We start from the raw sequence: 23,118 nt of genomic DNA on the forward strand, positions 1-23,118 counted from the left end.
CCTTCGTCCCAATCGTGTCAATCGTGAAATCGGAAACAGATCGCGGTGCGCGGGAGATAAAATATAGAGAGAACTGTACAAGTATATATATATATATATATATATATATGTAACCTGATCAACGAGTCAGGTGTAGTGACTCCGATCGGAAATTCGAGTGCTTCCGGTGCGAGGATTCCGGAGGTGGATCGCGTGAACCTTGAAAACGTATTCGGGACTCTCCTGCAAAGGATCTGGAAAAGCGAAACGACGATGTGAGTCCCTTTTCTTCATCGTCTATACATACGCAAATGTTTTCTTTTAATCATGTTCTTCTTAACAAGAATTTTTCAAAATGCGCGATTGATGGGCACGTGTTTCGATTACACGTTAACGTTCCCGCTTTCTTCGGCCGGCCGGTATAATCCGATGAATCTTTATATCACTTTTTTTTTTTTTTTTTTTTTTACGTGTCAAATAGACGTAGAAATCGACCGAAATTAAGAAAAACTAAAGAATTTATTTGCTATTTATCGACGATAATACGATTCTGCCTCGGTGTATCTGAAGAAAAAAAAGGAGTCGGATGATTCATGAAAAACTCGGTCTCGAGGTATTCATGTATGCGAATACGATGTCTCGATCATACTCCGATAGCTTGCATTCCTATTTGATGCTACATACGAAATTACACAACAATTATATAATAAAAATTAGAACAAAACTTTATCGCTTAATAATTCAAATATATATATATATAAAATCATATACATCAAAAATGAAATTATATATATATATATATGTAATATTTGGTTAATTTTTGATTTGGAACTAAGGCACATATTGAAAGGTTAAATTTGATCGAAAGCGATAAATTAATTTCTGTTCAATATAGACGGTTACAAAGAATTTAATACGTTATAACGAATCGTTATAATTGAATAAAGTAATAAGTTGCACAGTGCGTTCGGATTACGTAAGTCAACGCTCGACTGGTATCTCGACAAAACGGAGCCCTTGCGCGTCAAGGATCAGCTCGCCGAGCGCGAAACTGACTTTACATATCGCGCTCCGCTGATTACGCAAGCGACATTCGTCTATCGTGATCGCGGGATTTAGGTCAAACGACGTGTCCTCCGTTACTATCGGTGGTCCGCGAAACGTCATAAATTCCCCGCTCGTTTATTAACTTTTTACCGTTCTATGAGCGCGCGCGTGCACGCGAACTAAGCAACGATCAAGGTAATCTATAATGGAGAAAAATAAACGCGTTGACCTGCGAGTAATGCGATCGATCGAGTTTGAAGCGAGTTCGCATAAAACGTCGAGAAGAATAACGTATCCGCCGTGGTTTAAAAAAAAAAACACGCGGTTTTTGTAGCAAAAATTTAATTATACGAGACACGGCGATAAAACGATATTGAAACTAAAAATATTTCAAATTTATTCTAGACAATATTCATATTCTTATCCCTCTTATCACTCTTTTCTTCATTGATACAGTGGATCGTAATATCATTTCTCTCTTGGCGCACGAGATTTTTGTCGCTGCGCTTCGCGTAGAAGCTTCAAAGTAAGCTCGTGTCGAAGCGTACAACGTATTATGTAGCGTATCGATATCAGCATTCGTGTCGACGAAGCGAGTACTGCATGTATCCATTTATACTTTCATTTAGCTTAAGTCAACAAAATGTGAATCACCACGAGTGGAATGGCCGACGCTGACGTTGAAATCGGGTAGTGGCGGTCGGTCAATGCCCACGCGCTAGCCACGTGGCTTTGACAGGGCTCCGTGCTCAATTATTTCCATAGCTCTCGCTCTGAATATGAGATAATTGACAATCCTAATCTGTCGACGTTTGTCGCAATAATGCCGACTCGATCGTCATCGTAAGAGTAATAAAAAAATATATTATAATCGATGAGAGCCTCGGCGGGATATATGGAAATGACGACGATTTTTCATAATCATATACATTGTTCACATTTTAATATTTAATCATGTCGATCACGAGACACGAAAAAAGAAAATGTAGCGAGTGTGCGATCCTTTTCTGAATCTCGAGAAACTACACGCACGAATAGTCGTAGATAATTGGCTATCCGCCCGCGCACAAGATGATAAATCACAACAAGATCTAAAATAAGTGGACCGGCCGCGCGCGCGGATCCAAACCGCCTCTCGGAAAGGTCGGTCGTCTTGTGTTACACTTCCCGATCGATGATTGACGTTCGAATGAAAATCCATCATTTTTTTCCGGACGTATTCAATGAGGATTCATCGACAGATCGAGATCGATCCGACATGCGCGCGCGAAGAATAAAATTTCACTTCAAAAGGGGCTCCCTTCGTTCTCTTCTTTTCTTTTCGAGAGATGAATCTCTTGTCGGATGTATACGATGGTGGAAATTTTTTCGATGAAAGCGTTCAATGACGATGATTGTAATACGTTGTTTCTGACGTTTGATTGAAAATAGAATAGAGTATAAATTGCTCTTGTTTTTTATATACGGTATTTTTTACGATATATAGTATATAAGACTGAAAATTTCTCGAAACTTCTTGATGATCATCGAGCATCTCTCGGCGTGTGACAAATGTTTTGCGAGGAAAGGAACTCTCCTTGCAAGCTCAGCGTGGGTCCGACGCTACGTCCTGTCTATTTATAAACCGATGCATAATATAACGTATATATGCTCACATATGCGACACCATGCCACGTGTATCGGAGTATAAAATACGATTTATGCAGAGTATAAAATTGCTCGCAATTGATGGCATCGCGCCACAAGAAATTCACTATGTCACGTAATAGATGAATTTGGTAAGGAGAGAGGCATTCTTAGAGAAAAACAACGATCAGCAGCTTATAGCTCGATTGCTTGTTGAACTATGGAAACCATTTCAGCCGCCTCGGCCTACTTAAGTCGCGTCGTTATTTTTAGCATTAGGGTCACACCGCGCCGTATAGCTGGCTCTAGAAGTACCATCTTTTCTTATTACAATTCGAGTCGACTAACTTTCTAAATCCCTCCCGTCGTTTTTATAATCTCGTAACGATCGTAAGCTCGATTCGCTTACGTCTAGATGAAAAAAGTTCTTTCCATAAAATTAATCGATCCCGAATAAAAATTTGAAAAGAAATATATTTGAAAGAGGGAGCTTTATATCGCGTGGATGTATCGAAATTTATTCCAGGATTGATTTAAAAAATTCATTTCAAGAAAATAGATTCTCCTATAAAATTAACACACGTGTGCGCGAAACGTAGAAAGTAAATGCGGATTACGTTTGTTGCAGAGTTATCGAAAGATCGCACGACAAGTCAATACGCCTGACAGCGCACCAGCTGGTCTTGGTAGTCCGCAGGCTGGTATCGGCGGTTTGCAACAACAACACCAGCAACAAACGCAACAATCTTTGCATCAGGGGGATCCCATGCAGCAGACCAAGGACAATCTCAATCCCGCGGCGAACCAACAAACGGGCGCCTTGAGGAACGGCAACCCGCCACCACCCGTCGTTTCTATGGTGAGTTTCGACTTCCTGTCAAAATCGTTTCGATTCACGCGAAGGACAATCACTGCTGCGCCTCTAGCCCTTTTATTACAAATATATATGTATCTAACATTAATTATTTTATATTAAAAAAATTAATTCGAATGCGTAAGACATATTTGTTAGATGCGCTTCGAGATATCATCGAGCATCGAATTAAAAAGGAGGCAAAATTGAAAATCTACGCGGAAAGGGATTAGGACGTGTAAAGGGTAGTTTTAACATTCGCGGAGCGACGTCGCTCACGCGACGGTCCATGGCTGCAAAGGAATCGACTGCCGAAATAGCGGCGTAACATGGAGGGCAAGGGTAGACTACTGGCAGACAGTGAGTGCGGGGGCGGTGACCGGCCGCCAACGCGAATCAATACCCGCAGGAACAGGAACCACCGACCTACCGAGAGAGACGAAGATAGCGAGAAAGAGACAGAGAGAGAGGAGAACGACGTGTCCCGGGGACGAAAGGAGAGAGAAAGAGAGAAGCGATGAAAAGCGAGCGGTATCAAGAGGTGGTGCAGGAGTAACGATAGGAGAAGCCGGCGAGGGTAGCCGTTCTCTTCTCTCTTTTTCTCTCTCTCTCAAGCACGGGGGTACGGCTAAGGATAAATCTCTCGTCACATTCGTATACGGAGATCTTCTTTTAATACAATATTATAGGTATCCGCTGGATTTTTCGATTATTGATACCAATACATCAATATATAATTTTTACTTTCTTTCCTCTCACAAATATTCACGGTTACTTGAAATAATGATCGACATCAGTGTCAAATCCATATAAATGAATTTTTTCCGCCTCATCATTTTGCGCGATGCGCGCAAAAATCCTCCACGTGTGTGTTCTTTAAATGAAATAAACGAATCGATATGGCAGAGCGATATCGCGTCGACGATAAATTCGTAACCTTGTGACTATAAACGCAGCGCGTTTTTTAACACCCACTTCATCGTCTGTGTTCGACGAGAATCACTTTTTTTTTATTTTATTTTATTATTATTTTTTTTTTTTAAATCATCGACGCGTTTAGCGACAATTCAACTCGTCGCGTAGACGCGGAAGAACTTTTTCGCGAGAGACGCATTTATTAGAATAAATCGAATAGTTATAAACTCGAATTACTACTTGATCTGAATGAAACTTGGATCGATTGGTATAATCGTTTTAACAGTATTACGCGCAAATATCTATTCCACTATACAACGATATCATTTTTAATTGATTGTCGATAATCGTACATTTATAAATCCAGAAGGAGAATCACGAAATACAATACGGGCGAAACGCATTCGTATTGCTACTTTCCACAATTGCGTTTACGCGTGCGACATTTTCATTGATGACTGTGTGTGTCCGATGTTAATTGCGCATTTCGCGCGTTAAACGCGGCTATATTCGACGCACGCAAACACGTACGGTGTCGGGTACGATACGATAATTGCTAATGCCGCGGTGATAAAGGAATCAACGTTACAGCGGCGTATTCATTGGAACGCCCAATTATGCAATAAACCGAAACCGCGAAATGCCGTTGCCCGATTGTTGCCGGTACGCAAATTGCGAATTGCGTCCCACCGTTACGCGCAATGCGGTTTAGCCGTTCACAGAAAGCGAGAAACGTAGAATTTCTCTCTCTCTCTCTTTTTTTTATTTTTATTTTTCCTCGACTCCGCGACGTCAGACTCTCGACATTAGTGTCGGGATTTACATCGATTACAATCGAGCAGGAGCGAGCGCGATGATGCGTTTGTAAATGCTAAGAAGATCTCGAGAAACGGGAGTAGGTGAAAAGTGGTGATCGAGGTCGACAAACTCCCCCGGGATATTCGCCGGAAGGGCAACTTGGCTCCCGTGGGTTATGTTTGGGTGCTGTCACAGAACGTTCCGTTTTATCACGCCAGGGTCTTAGGTTGCCCTAGGTCACGATGCCACGGGAACGGAAGGATTTTCTCCCCGAGGGAGCGAGCGCGAATGTGTGTGAGTAAAGTGAAAGAGAAGGATGATACCGTGGAGGAATCCCTCGCCTCGCTTGGCGAGACGCCCAGGTTCTTCGGCGCTATCAACCTCGACCACAAACACCGATTCACGGTCACTTTTGAGGGTTCTCAGAGTTTCTCTACGTTCCAAGAGGAAGAGAGATAGAGACGACTCGGGCGATCGAATATTCGACATGAACAGCTTGTTTCAACAGCTTGTCGCGACGACGCGTTAAATGTCGAACGATTAAACATATATACCTTCTTATTTTTATCTATATTCTACATCCGTTTCTAAATTATTATATTTTTATAAATGAAATGTAAAAGTCCCTTTATTTAATAAATTTAGTTTATATGTAGAATGCATTTCAGTCTATCGGTACTTTTACTTTTTCTAACCGCTTGTGTAATCACTCCGATCGAGCTCGATTCATATGAAAATTCAATAATCGAGCGTCGATTTAGGGAGCAGATTCGGCTCGTTTTAGCCATCTAAAGCGATTAAATATGAATCTATTTGTAATTTGAAGTTCGAGTGTTCGCGCACGTTGTTTCTTGCTTCTACAAATTTCGCTCCGTAAGATCGCGAATGTATTTGCGCGCGTCTTTCGAGGGCAATCGTTGCGAAAGCGGATGACAAAAGATCGGCCGCGGTAAACGAACCAATCGTCTTGACTCTCGCTTCTCTCATTTTGTGTTGTACAAAGTTTTACAGTCTGGTTGCGAGGTTGCCGGCTTTTCTCTTCTTCGCCTCGCATCGCTGCGGACGGTTGGTTCCTCTCCGCCTCGGCAGCCTCGATACCGTCCTTTTTTCCCCTTCGACTCCATCTTTGTCGATTCCAGCCCCGCACGCCGAGCTTTCTCTTTCTCGCTCTGTCTCGTTGACAGAGAACGCGAGACAGGGAGGCAATGCCGAAGAGCACGAACGAAAATAAACGAAAGCGAATTTGTACAGCTCCATTTTTACACGTGCGGTGCGTCATTTTATTCCGGGTGATCGCTATTATTGTTATTATTTATTACATGGTAAAATATTCCACTATAAAATATTGATTTTCATTTAAACTTTTTCAATTTTCGAAGCGTTTCTTAATGACAGAAGAAATTTCGCGACTGATTTGAAACTGAAGGAATCGACAAATGATGGAAACGTTCTCCAGTTCTTCTTCTTTATGCGCAGTCACCCGGAGTGATGCCATTTTATGGAGATTCCGGTGCTGGCTTCCGACCAACAGCTGGTTTTGGAAACACAGTTTGGCATCAAGGAGTCGGACCAGTTGGCGCCGTCGCAGTCGAGACATCACCGGCGCCGTGGCCGCCTCAACAATTTATTCAACAGATTTCCGCGCCAAATCAACTCGAAGAGTTGAGGTACCATACTCAGTATAGCGCCGCAACACCCTATCATCCTCAAGCAGGTGAGTAGAAAACGGAATAAAATGCGGCGCGTAGAACGTTTGCAAAATTATATCGCAAGGGAGAAATATAAACGTATAAAGAGTTCTTTGGAATGTATAGTTTCCCATTTACTTATACTTAATTTATCGTATAAATTTTCGTCTCATTAAAGACAAGTTTTCTCTTCGTATCACATTACGTAAGATTGCGTGTTTGTATCAATCTATCAATTCGAACATTGCAGTCCCATATCAGCAACAGACATTCATACCGGCGGATCAGTCTGCGTTTCAACGAGCCGGGACAACGGGACAATACACCATCACGGGACAGCCTTCACCGCTGGCTCCTGTTGGAGGACAGACAGTGGTTTCGACATCTCAAAGGCAGTTGAATGGACAATTTGTAGATCCTGCAGCTACCGCTAATCAATCAGTTGCCTACGAAAGACAAGATTATGTAAACGGCTACCAACAACAAGTAAGAGTCGCTGATTAAATAACGGTTCCAGCTTATACATTTAATTACAAGAACGTCTTACGACCTTCTCGTATTTGTCCTCATTTTGATAGCTATTCTAAAGAATCGTGTGAAGCATTCGCAACGAACGCTACGTGGGCTTCTTGCAGGAAGTGACGATGGCACCGCCTCCGTCGACTACGCCGACAAGTCGCAGCAGTTCGGTGCACATGGATAGTCAACAACAGCAACAGGGAGGTTCACAACAATCATCGCAGCAGCAGCAAACTACCGCGGATACGCAAGTAAAAGGATTCGCCACGATTTCCGCCAGTAACGTGTCGGGAAACGAGATGCCTGGGTATCCACTTCAACCGGACCCACAGAGTTTACACAACTCTAACGGATATCCAGGCTACGTGGAAATGGGTCAACAACCAACGCAAAACCAATGGCATATGGTTTCGCAGCAGCAGCAGCAGCAACATCATCAACAAATGCAACGACAACAACCGACGGTTGACAATACTCAACAGCACATATGGTCAGATACGAGCGAAAAAATGAGCAGTAGTGTCAACAGTAACATAAATTGGCAAGACGGAGCGATGCAGCAACAGTCACATCACTCGCAACAAAATATGCAAGGCAATATAAAGCAAATGGAACAACAACAAACTACTCAAATGCAGGAACTACCAAGACCGGCAAGTCACATGAGCTGGGAGACTGGAAGCATAAAGGAACCCCAAACACCACAATCGTGGTCCGAGAACGCTGACAATCAGCAGCAACAAACTCAGGGAAATTGGTCACGACAAAGTCCGAAACTAAGGGATCCACAAAACTCACGGTTGACGCCATCCAGCCAGCAGCAGCCGCCTCAACATCAGACGTGGCTACAGCACTCTCCAAAACTGTCAGATCACAACAATGCACAACAAAGCGCGAGGATGACGTCTTCCGTCCAACGTAATTGGCAGCAAAATAGTCCAGAGATGCAAGGATCTCAGCATAATCCAAGACTCACGCCTTCGGGACAACAAATACAACAGCAGCAGCAGTCACAGCTGCAACAACAACAACAGCAGCAGCAGCAGCAGCATCAACAGCAGCAGCAGCATCAACAGCAGCAGCAGCATCAACAGCAGCAGCAGCAGCAGCATCAACAGCAGCATCAACAGCAGCAGCAGCAGCAGCATCAACAGCAGCAGCAGCATCAACAGCAGCAGCAGCATCAACAGCAGCAGCAACATCAACAGCAGCAGCAGCAGCAGCAGCAGCATCAACAGCAGCAGCAGCATCAACAGCAGCAGCAGCAGCAGCAGCATCAACAGCAGCAGCAGCATCAACAGCAGCAGCAGCAGCAGCAGCAGCATCATCAACAGCAACAGCAGCAGCAGCAGCAGCAGCAATGGACGCAGCAAACCAAGGTGGAACAGAATCCCAGACTCACACCGTCCAATCAAATGTCGTGGCCCGACACACCGACTAGTCAACCTAATTGGTCACCAAATAGCATAAAGAGTGATAATAGTCAACAGCCACAGCAACAGTGGCAAGACTCGCAGCCCAGTCCTAGACGAACTCCAAGTCATCAGTGGCAAAATCAACTGACGCAGGAGAACAAGCTAGACAATCGAATGTCCTGGTCACCAAACTCAGTATCGGAGAATCAACCGAGTTGGGGACAACAGACGACAAAGCAGGAGATGCAAAACTCAGGAGAAAGAATCACGTGGCAACAACAACAAACAACGGTAGATACTAACAAGCCAAATGGATTTCCGGAGAATCAGGATAATCCGGAAAACAATGTCTATACTCAATCTAATCGAGTAAATCTTAATAGTCGGCTAAAATCAATGATCCTGAACAAGCAACAACAACAACAACAACAACAAATGCAGCAACAATTGCAGACTCATCAACATCAGATGCAATCGCAACACATGAACAGCAACAAAGGATCCGCCGGAGAATATCCAGCGGATGATCAGTTATGCGACGCGCACGATAATAGTGAAAAGATGCAAGAAAAACGCATGGATCATTTTATCAATCAATCGAACATTATTTCAATGTCGCAATCTAATGAGAACTTGACCGGTAATTTTTTATCGCATAGCCACCACTCTCGGGTAGATAGTTTGCCCGATGGTGGTGGCATATGGGAATGGACGGAAGGAGAACATAATCACGATAATAACGATAACAATAAGGATAGCGGTAATCCTGCATTACCGTCGGAAAATGGAATGACAGCCCTCGAAAGCTTTATGAAGCTTGCTACGGAAAACAAGAATGATATCATTGATCGATCGCGCGACAAAGAGAAAGATCAACAATCTTGGGAGGTACAAAGGAAAGATAACGAAGATCGAGATATAGATGACAAATCTTTTCAACAAAGATTATGCATGGATCAAATCGGGGACACGTCTTTCGAGGAGTCTCAGAAGACATCTGATAGTGACGAAATGAAAAGCGATAGTCTGGATTTCTTAAAAACGACAATCATTCGCACATCTTCCCAAGATATCGATAAACGCGACTCCGATCACGTGATCAAGCAGGAGAACATCGGGGATTATAGCTGTAATGGCGATACGTCCAATGTCGCCGAAAATGAAGAGAGCGGAAAGATGATTCCAGATTATAAATTCCGCGGCGATGGTGGCCCCGCAAAAGTATCGCCGGAAACCGGTTCATGGTGTTGTCGAAGAGGTGGGATCGAACAACCGACTCCGGAACATCTAAAGGATGGTTGTTGCCAGGGTCTTCAAACCAAAGACGAAATGCTGGCCGATTCTCCACAAGCAGCCGAGTTAAAAAACGAAGGACCGCATAGTCCGCGTACTCCTGCGTCTGCGGCGACCACGACGACAAAGTTGCAAGATCACTTGGACAAACTGAAGAATAATGTCAGAACCGAAGTACCGGACTGCAACTGCTTCCCCGCCGACAAATGTGAGTTGCACAATTGGATATTTCGCATTACACTAACATTGAGAGAACACACTAACCACGAAACCACACGAAAGAAAAGTTATAAACGTATACTAATATACATTTTATGGCCAATAACTACACCGACCGATTATGCGTCCCGAAATCCGGAGGAGAATGTGCGTACCTAACCTACCCCCTTTTCGCAAGGGCATACCTACCTCATGCGCGGCATAAATGTTTCCGCTTCTGTTGCTTCCTTTCGTTGACGCGTCGATCGCTCGTAAGTAAAATGAGGTTCAACCACAAGGTCCGCCAGAGCCCGGTTCATACTACACTCATCTCGGGGCGGCTGCAAGCCTACCTGATCTTCGGAACGATCTTGAACGAAGAACCGGCCTTAAGGGCGCTGCGATAAGATTCGAAAAGGTCATCTATACAGGCAAGGAGGGTAAAACCACACAAGGGTGTCCAATGGCCAAATGGGTAAGTCGTTCCCTCTAAACAATCTCACATAAAGATGATATTAAAAAAACAAAGAAATTGTATTAGCAGCTTCTTTTTTTTTACTTATACGAAATTGTAATATTAATAATCCGTTAGATTATCCGACGATCCGGCATCGACGAAAAGATCTTAACCATCGTCAAGCATCGTCAAGGTCACAAATGTCCAACTGCTTGGATCGTTGTAGCTATGGTTGCTTGGGAGGGAGTGCCGACTCACGAAGCGGATCGGATTTACTCTCTCTTAAGTCACAAACTCAACCGATTCGGTCTTCCAACAACTAGACGATGCGGCACTAATGAACCACGAACTTGCGCGTGTCAAGGGCTCGATCCTGACAATTGCGGTGCTAGCTTTTCCTTTGGCTGTTCTTGGTCGATGTATTACAACGGCTGCAAGTATGCTAGGAGCAAAACCGTCCGAAAGTTTCGACTGTCTGTACGATCGGAGGTATACTGGAAAACAATCTGAACGAATATCGATATAGTCAATTTTAAATTATAACGAAACAATTGTTTTTGCAGGAACAAGAAGTCGAGGAGAGAATGCATGTCTTGGCGACACTTTTATCGCCTTTATATCTTAGCCTCGCGCCGGAAGCTTTCAATAATCAAACTCAATTCGAACGAGAGGCGAGCGAATGTCGTTTGGGATTTAAGCCAGGTCGACCCTTTTCCGGTGTTACAGCTTGCATTGATTTCTGCGCGCACTCTCATCGGGATCTACACAACATGAATAACGGATGTACCGTGGTAAGTGAATTCCATATATCGAGTCTGATTAATCGGATAGATTGACTTGCGATGCAATATTATTTCTTCGATAGTGTCAAGAAAAAAATACGAAGCTAATCATTTTACAAATATTAAAACATTTTTTATTTGTAGTATGCACGTTGTTATATTTTTCAGGTAGTTAGCCTGACGAAACATCGAACACTATCAAAACCCGAAGACGAACAATTACATGTATTACCTCTTTATATAATGGACGACACAGACGAATTTGGTTCAAAAGAAGGACAAGAAAAGAAGGTTTGCTCCGGCGCTCTTGAAATTTTATCTAAGTAAGCATTTCTTAAAAGAACCTGAAATATTCTATGTAAGGATTGCATTGCGTATAATTATAATTTACAAAAAACATTTAATACATCTATAAATGCTTTACAATCATGCTTTTGTTAGATATCCATGCGAGGTTCGAGTTAGATCGGTTCCGCTCCAGCCCTGCAGACGTCATGGTAAGAAAAGGAAAGAAGACGAATCTGATATTTCGAACGGTAAAAAGGATACAGTCAAGAGCTTCCCAGAAAAGATGGTGGATGTTGGACGTTCGCCGGGGCACGCGGACTCTTCTAAACCACAACTGAGAGAGTCGCAATTATCGCTGGAAATGACACCAATATTTGAAGGAATTGACGCGCAATTGCAAAGTTCTCAGGTATCATCCACGGTCTTAGATAGTCCGGTATCCATGTATCAAGGTTGGGGATCGTATCAGAGTGAGCAACAAGGATGGAATCGAAATGGCTGGCTTGAACAGCGAAAAAGCAACTGGTTGAATCCATGGGGAGAGTATCCTTCGTTTAGCGGTCTAGAAAGGGACATCAAAGTAGATCCAGATAGTACTAGTTTGGATCCAGATATCAGACCTAGAAGTACCGTTTCACAAGAAGAGCACAGACCGATCTCAAGAAATCTAGCTAACTCTACAGTGGATTCAGCCAGAGGATGTTATGGGAATTCAACTAGAACTCATCCCATTTCGCCTCGTTCCTACGCGAATGTATCCGGAGAAACGTCTTATGGCGTGTCATCGAGAGGCTATGCCTCGATGCTTCACGATCCGAAGATGATTTCGTCGAACGGATTGGAACATTCAAATATGGAAACTAATTATAATCATCATATGGTACCTAGAAATTATCCCGCTTCTGACAATAGACGAAATGACTGTTCTTCGAGAATCGGTTCTCTCAATTCACCGTTCGATGTGGAAGCCACACGAAACTCTCCATCCAAGATGAATCCGTCGCCAACTATTCATCATGTTCGCAATATGGGACAGGATTACATCGCCAATCAATTAAGATTATCATCTCCTAGATACCCGGGAGATTCTAGTCAGCAAAAATATTCAAACACCATGACGCAAAATTATATAGACGCTGAAAATTCCGCGAAATTGCTGAGGCCACAGACCGAGCAAACATTCGTAAATAGAATGCAACATCCTTATCCATCGCAACAGATACAATCATCCATAAATTCCGGCTATCCAAATCAATATGGTGACGGTAATACGGCAAATTTATTCTCTTGCATAGACAATAGTAATCATAAGACAATGGAAACTCCAAGCACAGACATTGTGATGCACAGTTCATTGCATTTGCCAGCATTTGAACAGCGAAATGACGCGCAATGCTCATTGATACCGAATGATCAACGAAAACCTATTTATCATGCGCAAAGACAATCGGAATTAAAGCCCTTCGTGGTCAATCATTCTGTATCCCCGTCTTCCGATCAAGTTGGTTGTTCGCGTAATTGGAATACGACAAACTCATGGGGTCCTAATCAAGTTAAGAATTCACAGCAATCTAATGACCAGCAGATAGGTGATAGAAAAATCTGGGCTAATAAACTAACAAGGACGGATCAAACCAAGACTACTTCCTGGGAAACGCCATCTGAACCGTCGCCATTCCGAGTGCCAAGAGGAAGACCACCCTCGCGAACGATATCCAATCAGAACCCATCTGCGGAGTCCAATACGTATTCAAATCCTTTGACCAGAACATTTTTAAAACCGTCAGAATCAAAGCCTATATTTGCAAATGCTCTAAGTAGCAGCTCGGTTCAAAATGGATGCATATCCAATCAAGTAAAGAATAATTATTCAGAAGATAAAATGCGAGAAGGATTCTATGACGGTAGACAGGAAATGCCCAATTCCAACTCGAATTCTCTAGCTTGGACGGAGGAGATGAAACAAGTACAAGATTTTCATGCCATGTCTGGTTTAAGTCACCATGCGTTTCCTCAATATGGATATCCGACCTATCCGGTATTTGAGAAATCTTACGCAAACACGTGGGAAGGTTATAATTATAATCATCATCAGTCGTATCAAACTCCGGAATATTCTCAGCAATTTTATCAGCAACCAAAGCGCGAAGGCTGCTTTCACTCGTCTCAATATCCGTACCAGGGTCTGAATCCAACATACCAAAGTTTGAATTCCGGTTGGACGAGGTGGGACGCACCGCGGTGGGATATCTACGGACCGCCACCCTACTTCCCGGTGTTACCGGAGCCTCCGCCAAAAGCGGAGCCACTTGGCGAAGTAGCGGACTATTCCGAAAACGAGGAATGTTTCAAAGATCCGCAAATGGGTGGTGTTGCGATCGCTTTAGGCCACGGCAGTGTACTCTTTGAGTGCGCGAAGCACGAGATGCACGCCACCACTGCCTTAAAAAAGCCCAATCGCCTCAATCCAACCAGGATTAGCTTGGTATTTTATCAGCATCGCAATCTAAACAGACCCAGGCACGGTTGGGACGAGTGGGAGGAGAAAATGCGACTGCGAAAATTGGGCGTCACGACATCGACCATCAATAGTATGTCCTCGTCGACGACCAATTCATCGACTTCAACTACTGTGACGAGTCTCGGCGGTTCGATAAATGGGAAAACGACACCACTTCCATCGCTGTCGCACATTCCAAATGTTCCCAGCTCACAGTTTATGATGAGATCACCCACATATACTACGATGACTTGGACGACGCTCTTTCCGATGCACCCGTGTATGATAACTGGCCCATACCAGGAAGGCGGTGCGATTGGATGAGTCGAGGTCGGACGGTACAACTTCGATCGTTGATGATCGAAGCTTGTATCGAGAAATGCTAGAAATCTAATCTAACAAGAGGATCTAAGATACAAGATCCTGATGACGAGAATCGCGACGTCTCCGATCGAGGATGAGCGACGAGGCGGCGACTTTACCACGAGAGGCTTTATATTGTTATTATCGTTATAGTTAGTTATTCCGAAGAAAAAAACGAGAAACACAAATTGCACTGCCATTTTTCTATTTCGGGTTTTACGCAAGATTTAAACATAGCGACAAAAACGTGCTCGAATAAAGCCTCGCCGGGTGTGATATCACCCTTTATCGGGGCTCGCATTTTATATTGACTTTTTACTGAGCTGAACTCGACAAAGGCTCTTGCAGTCGAGCCGGAGGCTGCAAAATTGAGATGACAATGATAATGACCGAGGCTATTGATGTATCAGAAAAGCTCCGATGAAAGGCTATGCCTTGCGAAGACTTTGATACGATAGATTTTCGTATTCTGATCCTGTACACTTTAAGTAATATCGCTTACATATAACGATTTCGTGTTGGTAGAATTGTAATCTTATTAGCTAGTCGAAGTCTAGATGATGAATCACGCGATATCACACGTATACACAGAGCACACATTAAGCGTACTGCACGCTTCAAACACTCAAAAAAAACTTGCACGATATAATCTCAGAATTATCGCACTTTCGAGAAACTTCGTAGAAGTCGAAAAAGAAAATAAAGATAGCATCGTATAAGAAATATCAATTATTTGAACTAAATATACAATAGAAAGCGTTGGGTAAGATATCTTAATTAGGCAAATATTATAACATAATGATATATCTTTTTTATAATGTCTCTTATTATATATAATATCATTTATAAATAATATAAATTGTGAAATGCTCTCAAGTTTTAATTTCTTTTCAGAGTTTGTCGAAGTGAAAAAGGGAGGGCGATAATTCCGGGAACACCTCTTTTTTATATTCGTTAATTGAACGATTCTTCGCGAAAGTCCAAGCACAATCCTAAATATCCAAACGACACGACGACAATGATCTCAAGTCTTTAAATTAATTAAATGATATGTAATGTATATCTGATTTCTAGCCTTTGTACATTTCGCTTCTTATTCTCGTATTTATTTACGTGTTTGTACTCGTAGCTAAGTACTAAGTACGATTAATTCAAGTGGCAAGCGATATAATACTAACCATGCGCCCTTCGGGTCGGCTGAGTACAAAGCATTTATCTAACAATCACGTGACGCGTAGAGTAGGGGTGGTGTATCTATTGGTCCGCGATATACGTTGGACACGCCAAGTGTTGTCTCCATCATCGATTTGACGTTCTTCCCTTACGTGTGTTTGTTTCACTTCATTTAACGCTTTTTATTCGAACCAAAAAATATTCGGCATAATTTATTAAAAATTCGACAAATATATCAAAATAATTGTGTACGAACCAGTTGTAGGATAGAATTTAAAGGGTTAATTATTTTCCAATATAAGCGATGACATTTGCATTTGACATCTTGTCGAAATAAAAGGGATAGATAAGAATGGTCGATAACTAATTGGTGTGACAAAAGGAATTTGATCAATTCTCTCTGAGATTCGACGCGTGGTCGTATTATTGAATTAGTAGATATGGAAAAATTCGATCTGTGACTTTATCATTATTTTCTTATTATCCTCGATTTTATTTGTATATATTAATCATCTTTTAGTCTGCGCCTGTTGCAAGCGGCACGACGAAGCCAGGCAACAGAGTTCTGCTGATGACCTTTGATATCAAGGGCCAACCTCTGGCAGTATATCGATTGGCTTCTTGATGGATTATAGATACCCACTGTCATCGTGGAAAGTCTCTTAAAGGATTTCAATACAGTAGATCGATGTTTCTTGACACAATGGCAGCGGATCAAAACCAACTTTTTTGTGCATATTGGATTTTCTGTTGTGTGTAGAGAAGTATTAGATCTTAAAACAGCGGATCTGTTGATGAGAAATGTAACGTTAGCGCTTTTGGTACTAGGCTGTCACTTGTGACTTTCCAAATTTCCAAAATCGGGGGCGAAAACCAGAAGTGTTGTGTTCTCCTTCATCCCATTACGCTCCTATCAAATTATCGAGCACATTCCATATTTCCGTTAAGAGAGCCCAGTAATATCTTGACGGTGATTCGCACCTTTCATGTTTTTGAGTCACGCTTTCCATATTCTCACGCTGTCTTTTGAAGTATATGCTATTTCCAAAGGAGTGACGGGTAGGAGGGTTCACTACGTTCTCCAAAAGAAGAATGTCGCGGCCTTTCTCTCAAGTTCCTCGGCCTTCCTCAGGGAAGATTGAGGAGCGCAGAGGAAGCGTCCTTTTATCGAAAGCATGAAAGCAATTTAAAAAGTGCTCTCTTCGGTGACACTGGACGGCAAGAATGTTAATAGAATTGATTCTGGAATGCCAAGAATCCAAAAGGAAGACGGTAAAGCTTCTCGCGAAGAGATCGCGTTATGATCGTTTATGTTCAGCAAGATGGTAAATAGATATATAAATATCGCGAAAGACTGACCAGAGGAAGGTATCCAAGGCGTGGAAGAGAACGCAGAATCGGTAATCGAAAAGGTCTACTTATTTATTTATTTTCGCTATGACGGTATATTTCAACGACTATCTTCGACTTTTTCAAGTAAGCGTAGCACTTTACAGCGCAAAAATTTGTATTTTAGCTAATAATGGGGAGTGAATTACGACGAGTTTTTGATTTTGGCTCGCGTACCAGTCGAGTCCTATCTTTCCTTTTTACATTTGTGTCCGCAAATCGGTGGAATGAAAAAAAGAAAGAAGCGAGACGCGACCAACCCTCGCCTACTGGAGTATTATAGGAATCATTAATATATTATCATTCATTAGTTATCGCATGTAATAGTAATAGTAATAGTAATAATAATAATAATATCGGCAACACAGTAATAACTAGTAATATAATCTAATTTAATGTATTATTTATTAATTAAGTTTGATAACGTGGTGTTGTATCGTTATTCTATTTTTTCAGCAGGCTGGCGGCTCGAGTTTCGATTGAGATTATCTCGAGACTTTCCCGTGCGCACCGGTTGATCGATATTTCCGTAATGCGAAAATATTTCAATGTGCTACATTGACTTTTTGCTCGTATCACTTCTAAAGGAACAGCCTCAGACATACACATACAAATTTCAATCGGAAAAAAAGTATTAATCAAGCATTTTTTTCCCTTATTTCATATATCTATCGTATAAATTCTATCGTATTGTCTCTTGAATATTCTAAGCAGAATTCATGGTAAAATCTATTCAAGCTTTCAAAAAAAAAAAAAAAAAAAAAAAAAAAAATTAGAAGAATTTTGGGATGTGCATGCTGAGTAGATATTTATAGTTCAAATATTAAAAAAAAATTTTTTTTAGATCGGTAGACCGAAAAACGCACGTGGAAACGTCGCGATATATTTCATATCGAAAATTCACATACACATATACTAATTCTCCAAACTATTCCAAAAAAGTATCTCCGTTCTATAAGCTATATAAGTTCGGTACTATTTCTTCGCGTGATAGAAATACGTACAAGTACGGCAAATGGGACTATTTCAAACGCAACACTCGTTTCTTTCGCTTCACACGCATACAAGCGCGTACATCCGGTACGCATGCGAGATCACTGACACATTTTCTAGATAAGGCAGCTTTTTCGGATGGCAATGAGAGTACAATGTAGAATATCATTGGGGCCCGAGATGGCTTTTTTTAACATATACAACAAGATTATCCTCCTTTTCGTATCGTTCCGCAAAAATGACAATACAATGACAAATGCGATAACTTTGTATCGAGTTTTGATTAAGTCTTGGAGCGCGCGTTTTTTTCCATAATTCTCGGATCTAATGGGTGTTACAAATTCTCGCCTATTGTAATAATTTTTTATGTGGTATTGATTATAACTCAGAAATATTTTTTAATCTTCTCTCCCCTCGTAACGAAGAATGAATTATGATTGAATTTGACTTTCTGGTGTAATTTATGAATCGGTTAACATTTTGAAAATATGACGAAGAAGAAGCATGAGCTTTTGCGACACCTATTATATTCCACGTGCGAAGGAAATCAAAATTCCATATCATCTTCCGGAATAAAACTTAGCCTTATAATGCACCTTAAATGCCATTATATAACTACTACTTCCAACTGTCTATAAATATATTGAAGATCGTTGTTCTTGCTAAAAAGTTTTTTATAAAAGGGAAAACTCGAAATACACGATGCCAAAATAGTATTAAATAATGAGGAAAAGCGTTTGTAAAATAACACAATAATTGATATACAAGAATAAAAGTAACAAACCATCGCGTGTATCCGAAATATAGATTGATATGCAACGATAGTTCATCCCATAGTTATTTTATTTCTTTGTTACAGGCACAAATTTATCAAATTAAGCAATTGCGCAATTTGTGTGTGAATATATTTCTTAGATAAAATTTTTATAAAAATTATATTTAATGAATTGACACAAGGGGCGATTGCGCGATTTTTCGGGCGGACGAGTCGTTGCATAGATCCCTGTATTGTATAAGGAAGAAAAAATCTGAAATCTGATTAACAAAGATTAATTAATTAGCGAAAAAGGGGGGGGGGGTTACGATTGAAGATAGAACGACGGTGAATTAAAAAAGAAATAAACGTTGAAGAGTGTATTTTTTCTTCCAATGCCAAAAAGATGCCATTTTGTTTTATACAAAAAACTTTATGAGAAAACTCAGAAAAAAAAATAAATAAACGGGCGAGTGAAAACGAACGGACGAAAGATAGAGAGAGAGAGAGAGAGAGAGAGAGAGAGAGAGAGAGAGAGAGAGAGAGAGAGAGAGAGAGAGAGAGAGAAGTACGAAAACAAATTTTTTAAATAGTTTGTAGTAAGCGTATGGATGTGTAACAATAAAAAAACAACAAACAAAAAAAGCAAAACGAAACAAGTCGATGTATATGTTCCGCGAAATCGATTTTACACGCCTTATTATCGTAAACGATTAACGGATCAAAGTCAGCGAAACACTGCATCGCCATAATTTAAGCGCGATATCTTTTAATTGCAAGCAGCGAAATGGGCAAAATGCAAAGTAGCGCTTTTCATCAAATATTACAAGGATCTAAAGACCGTTTACACTAACATCGGTTAACGTTAATCCTAATCAACCAAATTTTATTTTACTCCTTTTGTACAAGTATTACTGTATCATTTAGGGAAAAAAAACAGCGATCCACACAAATACACACACATACCAGTTAATTTTGTTAAGCCGATTTGTGACTCACAATCAGCCCGAATCCACGGATGTATATTGTAAAGATACAGCGTTACATATACACCGACTACATATGTGTATATATATTTTTGGACAAAGCCATGAAAAAATTTTAAATCGAAATTCGGGCGGGGACGCGCGAGAACGTGATTATCTCTCGGCGAATTCGTAATTTTATGCGAGATTAGCGAGATACGTTCTTCCTGAGAGCGAAATAGGGCGAGAGAAAGAGAGAGAGAGAGAGAGAGAGACAGAGAGAAAGGAAGAGAAAATGAGAGAGTGAAAGAGCAAAAAAAAAAAAAAAAATAGTCGAGAGAGCTTTCACGCACGTCGCTCCCCAATGTATTTATGAATATTTATTTACGCGAAGAGTGGAAAAAAATTAATATATTGACGATTAAAGAAATGATTGTAAGTTATAAGCATAAGTTTTCTAAGAGCCATAACTCTTGTAAAGCATTTTTGTGTGCGGTAGTCGCGACACGAATCGAAGCAAAATTAGAATGAGAGACAGCGAAAGCAATGGAATAAAAGACTCACTTTGGGCGAAAAATAAATGAGAACGTTTCAGATTAATAATACATTTCGTTCAGGATGCATAGAGCGTCCACTTAAGATTGAAGTATGCTTAAAATACGATAGTGAGTATATGATACGTATAAGTAATAAAATAAATGATTTTAGCTATCGATGACTATTATCAACATAAGAATACATTTAGACAAAGATACGTGGTAAGACAGATGTAATTGTCCTTTGTGAATATACATAAGAGAGAAATGAAAAATACAAAAAACTTTTATGAGTATAACCGTTCTCATTTTTATTCGTGTAATAATTTCCTATAAGAAATCGTAACCCATGGTAATGTATATTACTGTATAGTGTATACAAGACACTGTATAATGTATTTCCTACAAAAATATTGTGTATAGCCGAGTATAAGAAGTAACAAATAACTGTCCTTTTTTTTTTAATTGCTCTGTACAATACGATTATTTAGCAATAGCCTCACTTTTTCTTTGATTCAACTGATAATAGAGATGATTGTTTTGGCTGCGAAACATTGGAATTCATTCTTTTCTTAATTCAAAAATAATATGCCTAATAGCTGGCATCCAAGTACGGCAAGCAGTTGCATGCTGTATCATAAGAGCAATGTGGATCTTGTCAGCTTCTTCAGTATCTTTCCTCATCAATGCTGAAAATATAAATTACTTGTTACAAAAATATTGATATATGAATGCAAAGATTTTATCAATACCTTTCGATATATTTAAAACACTTCTGTGTATCGTATCGTTTAATTTATTTTCGCGCCAGTCAGCTTTCATGATATCTAATCGTCTTTGTATCTCTTCTGTCTTGTTCGTTTCTATCTTCTGCTTTGTCATTACTAATTTTAGATTGGCCAAAACTTCTGTCAGAGCTTGATCTTTGTCAAAATCTGATTCCTTTGTTGTAAATTCTTTAGCGATAAGTGTGACAAGAGGCTTATGGGGAGCTGTAGTTATTATAGGAGCCATGGAAGATTGTAAAATGGGAGGAGTATTCGATGAAGGAGGAGATGAATCAATTTTCCCTGCAGCAGAGATCTGCGAAGATAATGGAAATGCCACTCGTTTGTTTAAGAGTCTCTTAGTTCCAGATGAATTATGCTGCGAAGACAGTGCCCATTTTGGTGGATCGTTCCAACCGGAATCGTGAGAAGATGGCAGTGATTTTTGGCTGGACACTGTATCATTTGACGAGAATGAGGGAGAATTTTGCTCCATTTTTAGGTTAGATTTGACAACTTGGTAAATGCGAGATCAATTAATTTAAACGAAAAATCAAACGCAGATTAGTTTCAAGGATCCATAATATATATAATTAAATAATATATTCCAAAACAAATTTCTCGCTATTAATCGTCTTGAGTGAGGATCCTTTATTACGTCTTTCGCCTTCGCCCACTGGCTGACCGCCCTGGCCACCGAAACCAAATTGGTCAAATCTTCATTTAGATCTAATGGGCCAATTTATTACAACATAGCTCTCTTAATTGAGCGACAATCTTATTTTATATATCGATCGAAATACGTATTTTATTATACGTAACGTTTTCGATGTTCCATCGCATCACAATGCGCTTCACGCGCGCAGATTATCAGCTGTTATTTAAGTGATAAAACGTATGTATATACGAAGATCACGTTCAGTGAACGTGACAGTTTCAAAACGGATTTTATATATCTACAATTCTACACAAATATAGAAGTATACATCAATCACAAGTAGAATCACGTCCTCGTATTATTTACTCTTCTCTCTCTCTCTCTCTCTCTCTCTCTATTTTCATATTATATATATCTCTGTTTCACTCTTGTCTTCCCCACTGCGTACATTGCGTGATCACGTGATTATGTGTAGAGCTAGAGTGAGACAGTAAGAGGCAAGTCTTTGGCCTATTGCATAATTACAAAAGTACAGGCAATAGAAACAGGAAATAGAAATTATCCACCAATAGGAGCAGGGAATAGATATTATTCCCTGCTCCTATTGGTGGATAATTTCTATTTCCTGTTCCCATTGCCTGTACTTTTGTAATTGTGCAATAGACTTTTTTCATTCTTAGAACATACATAAATGGAAGGGGAATACCTTTTGTTTGCCGATAGAAAAACATGTCGGAAAGAAGTGAGAACGAAAATTATAGTTGCCTCTCTCTTGTGACTAACTGTTCAAAAGTGCGCGTGCACGGCTTACCGGTTTGGCCCAATGAAAAATAAGGTTACATTAGTCACAATGTGTGCGTGTGCACGAAAGTACGTATACTACAGACGCGATGCTTGTATGTGTAGTTACTCACAAGAGAGAGGCAACTACGATTTTCTTTCTCACTTCCTTCCGACACTTTTCAGCCTGCTATTGCCCTTCTATTTATATATTTTGTAAAAGTTCTCATTTCACTTGCTGTCCTTTCTCACAACTTGTCTCATATGGTCGCGCGAATAAGAATGGGAGAGCGATGCAAGAGGAGAGAAAAAAAAAAAAAAAATGATAAAAGAAATGCAAAAAATATATATAAACATATAATTCGACTGTAATATAATTATA

General features: G+C 40.6%; 2 protein-coding genes across 2 annotated transcripts in view; one reads left to right on the top strand and one right to left on the bottom strand.

Annotated features, from left to right (window-relative positions):
- The window catches only part of Tet (tet methylcytosine dioxygenase-like), a 53,463-nt gene extending 32,662 nt beyond the window's left edge, over nt 1-20,801 (top strand). The window contains exons 4-13 of the mRNA XM_070302777.1: nt 3,281-3,511; nt 6,695-6,932; nt 7,157-7,392; nt 7,542-8,547; nt 8,758-10,341; nt 10,631-10,806; nt 10,924-11,277; nt 11,352-11,579; nt 11,739-11,893; nt 12,012-20,801. Of these exons, the coding sequence (XP_070158878.1) occupies nt 3,281-3,511; nt 6,695-6,932; nt 7,157-7,392; nt 7,542-8,547; nt 8,758-10,341; nt 10,631-10,806; nt 10,924-11,277; nt 11,352-11,579; nt 11,739-11,893; nt 12,012-14,682 (6,879 nt within the window). The 3' untranslated portion in view covers nt 14,683-20,801. The remainder of the gene's footprint in view (nt 1-3,280; nt 3,512-6,694; nt 6,933-7,156; nt 7,393-7,541; nt 8,548-8,757; nt 10,342-10,630; nt 10,807-10,923; nt 11,278-11,351; nt 11,580-11,738; nt 11,894-12,011) is intronic.
- Nucleotides 20,802-20,836: 35 nt separating this feature from the next.
- On the bottom strand, nt 20,837-22,444 carry LOC138936912 (steroid receptor RNA activator 1). The gene is made up of 2 exons (XM_070302699.1): nt 21,284-22,444; nt 20,837-21,220 (listed from the first exon to the last, which is right to left on the bottom strand). The coding sequence occupies exons 1-2, from the start codon at nt 21,792-21,794 to the stop codon at nt 21,093-21,095; spliced, it is 639 nt and encodes a 212-aa protein (XP_070158800.1). The 5' UTR covers nt 21,795-22,444; the 3' UTR covers nt 20,837-21,092.
- Nucleotides 22,445-23,118: the final 674 nt, after the last annotated feature.

This window comes from Polyergus mexicanus, unplaced genomic scaffold (assembly GCF_030449975.1).
Source record: "Polyergus mexicanus isolate NDT 795.1 unplaced genomic scaffold, iyPolMexi1.0 SCAF_10, whole genome shotgun sequence".
In the NCBI taxonomy this organism is placed as follows: Eukaryota; Metazoa; Arthropoda; class Insecta; order Hymenoptera; family Formicidae; genus Polyergus; species Polyergus mexicanus.

Excerpts from the sequence above, each read along its gene's own strand:
- LOC138936912 (XM_070302699.1), bottom strand. The coding sequence starts at position 21,794 with ATGGAGCAAAATTCTCCCTCATTCTCGTCAAATGATACAGTGTCCAGC. Across the intron at positions 21,221-21,283 it reads TGTTTTAAATATATCGAAAG|CATTGATGAGGAAAGATACT; the intron begins GTATTGATAAAA and ends TTATATTTTCAG.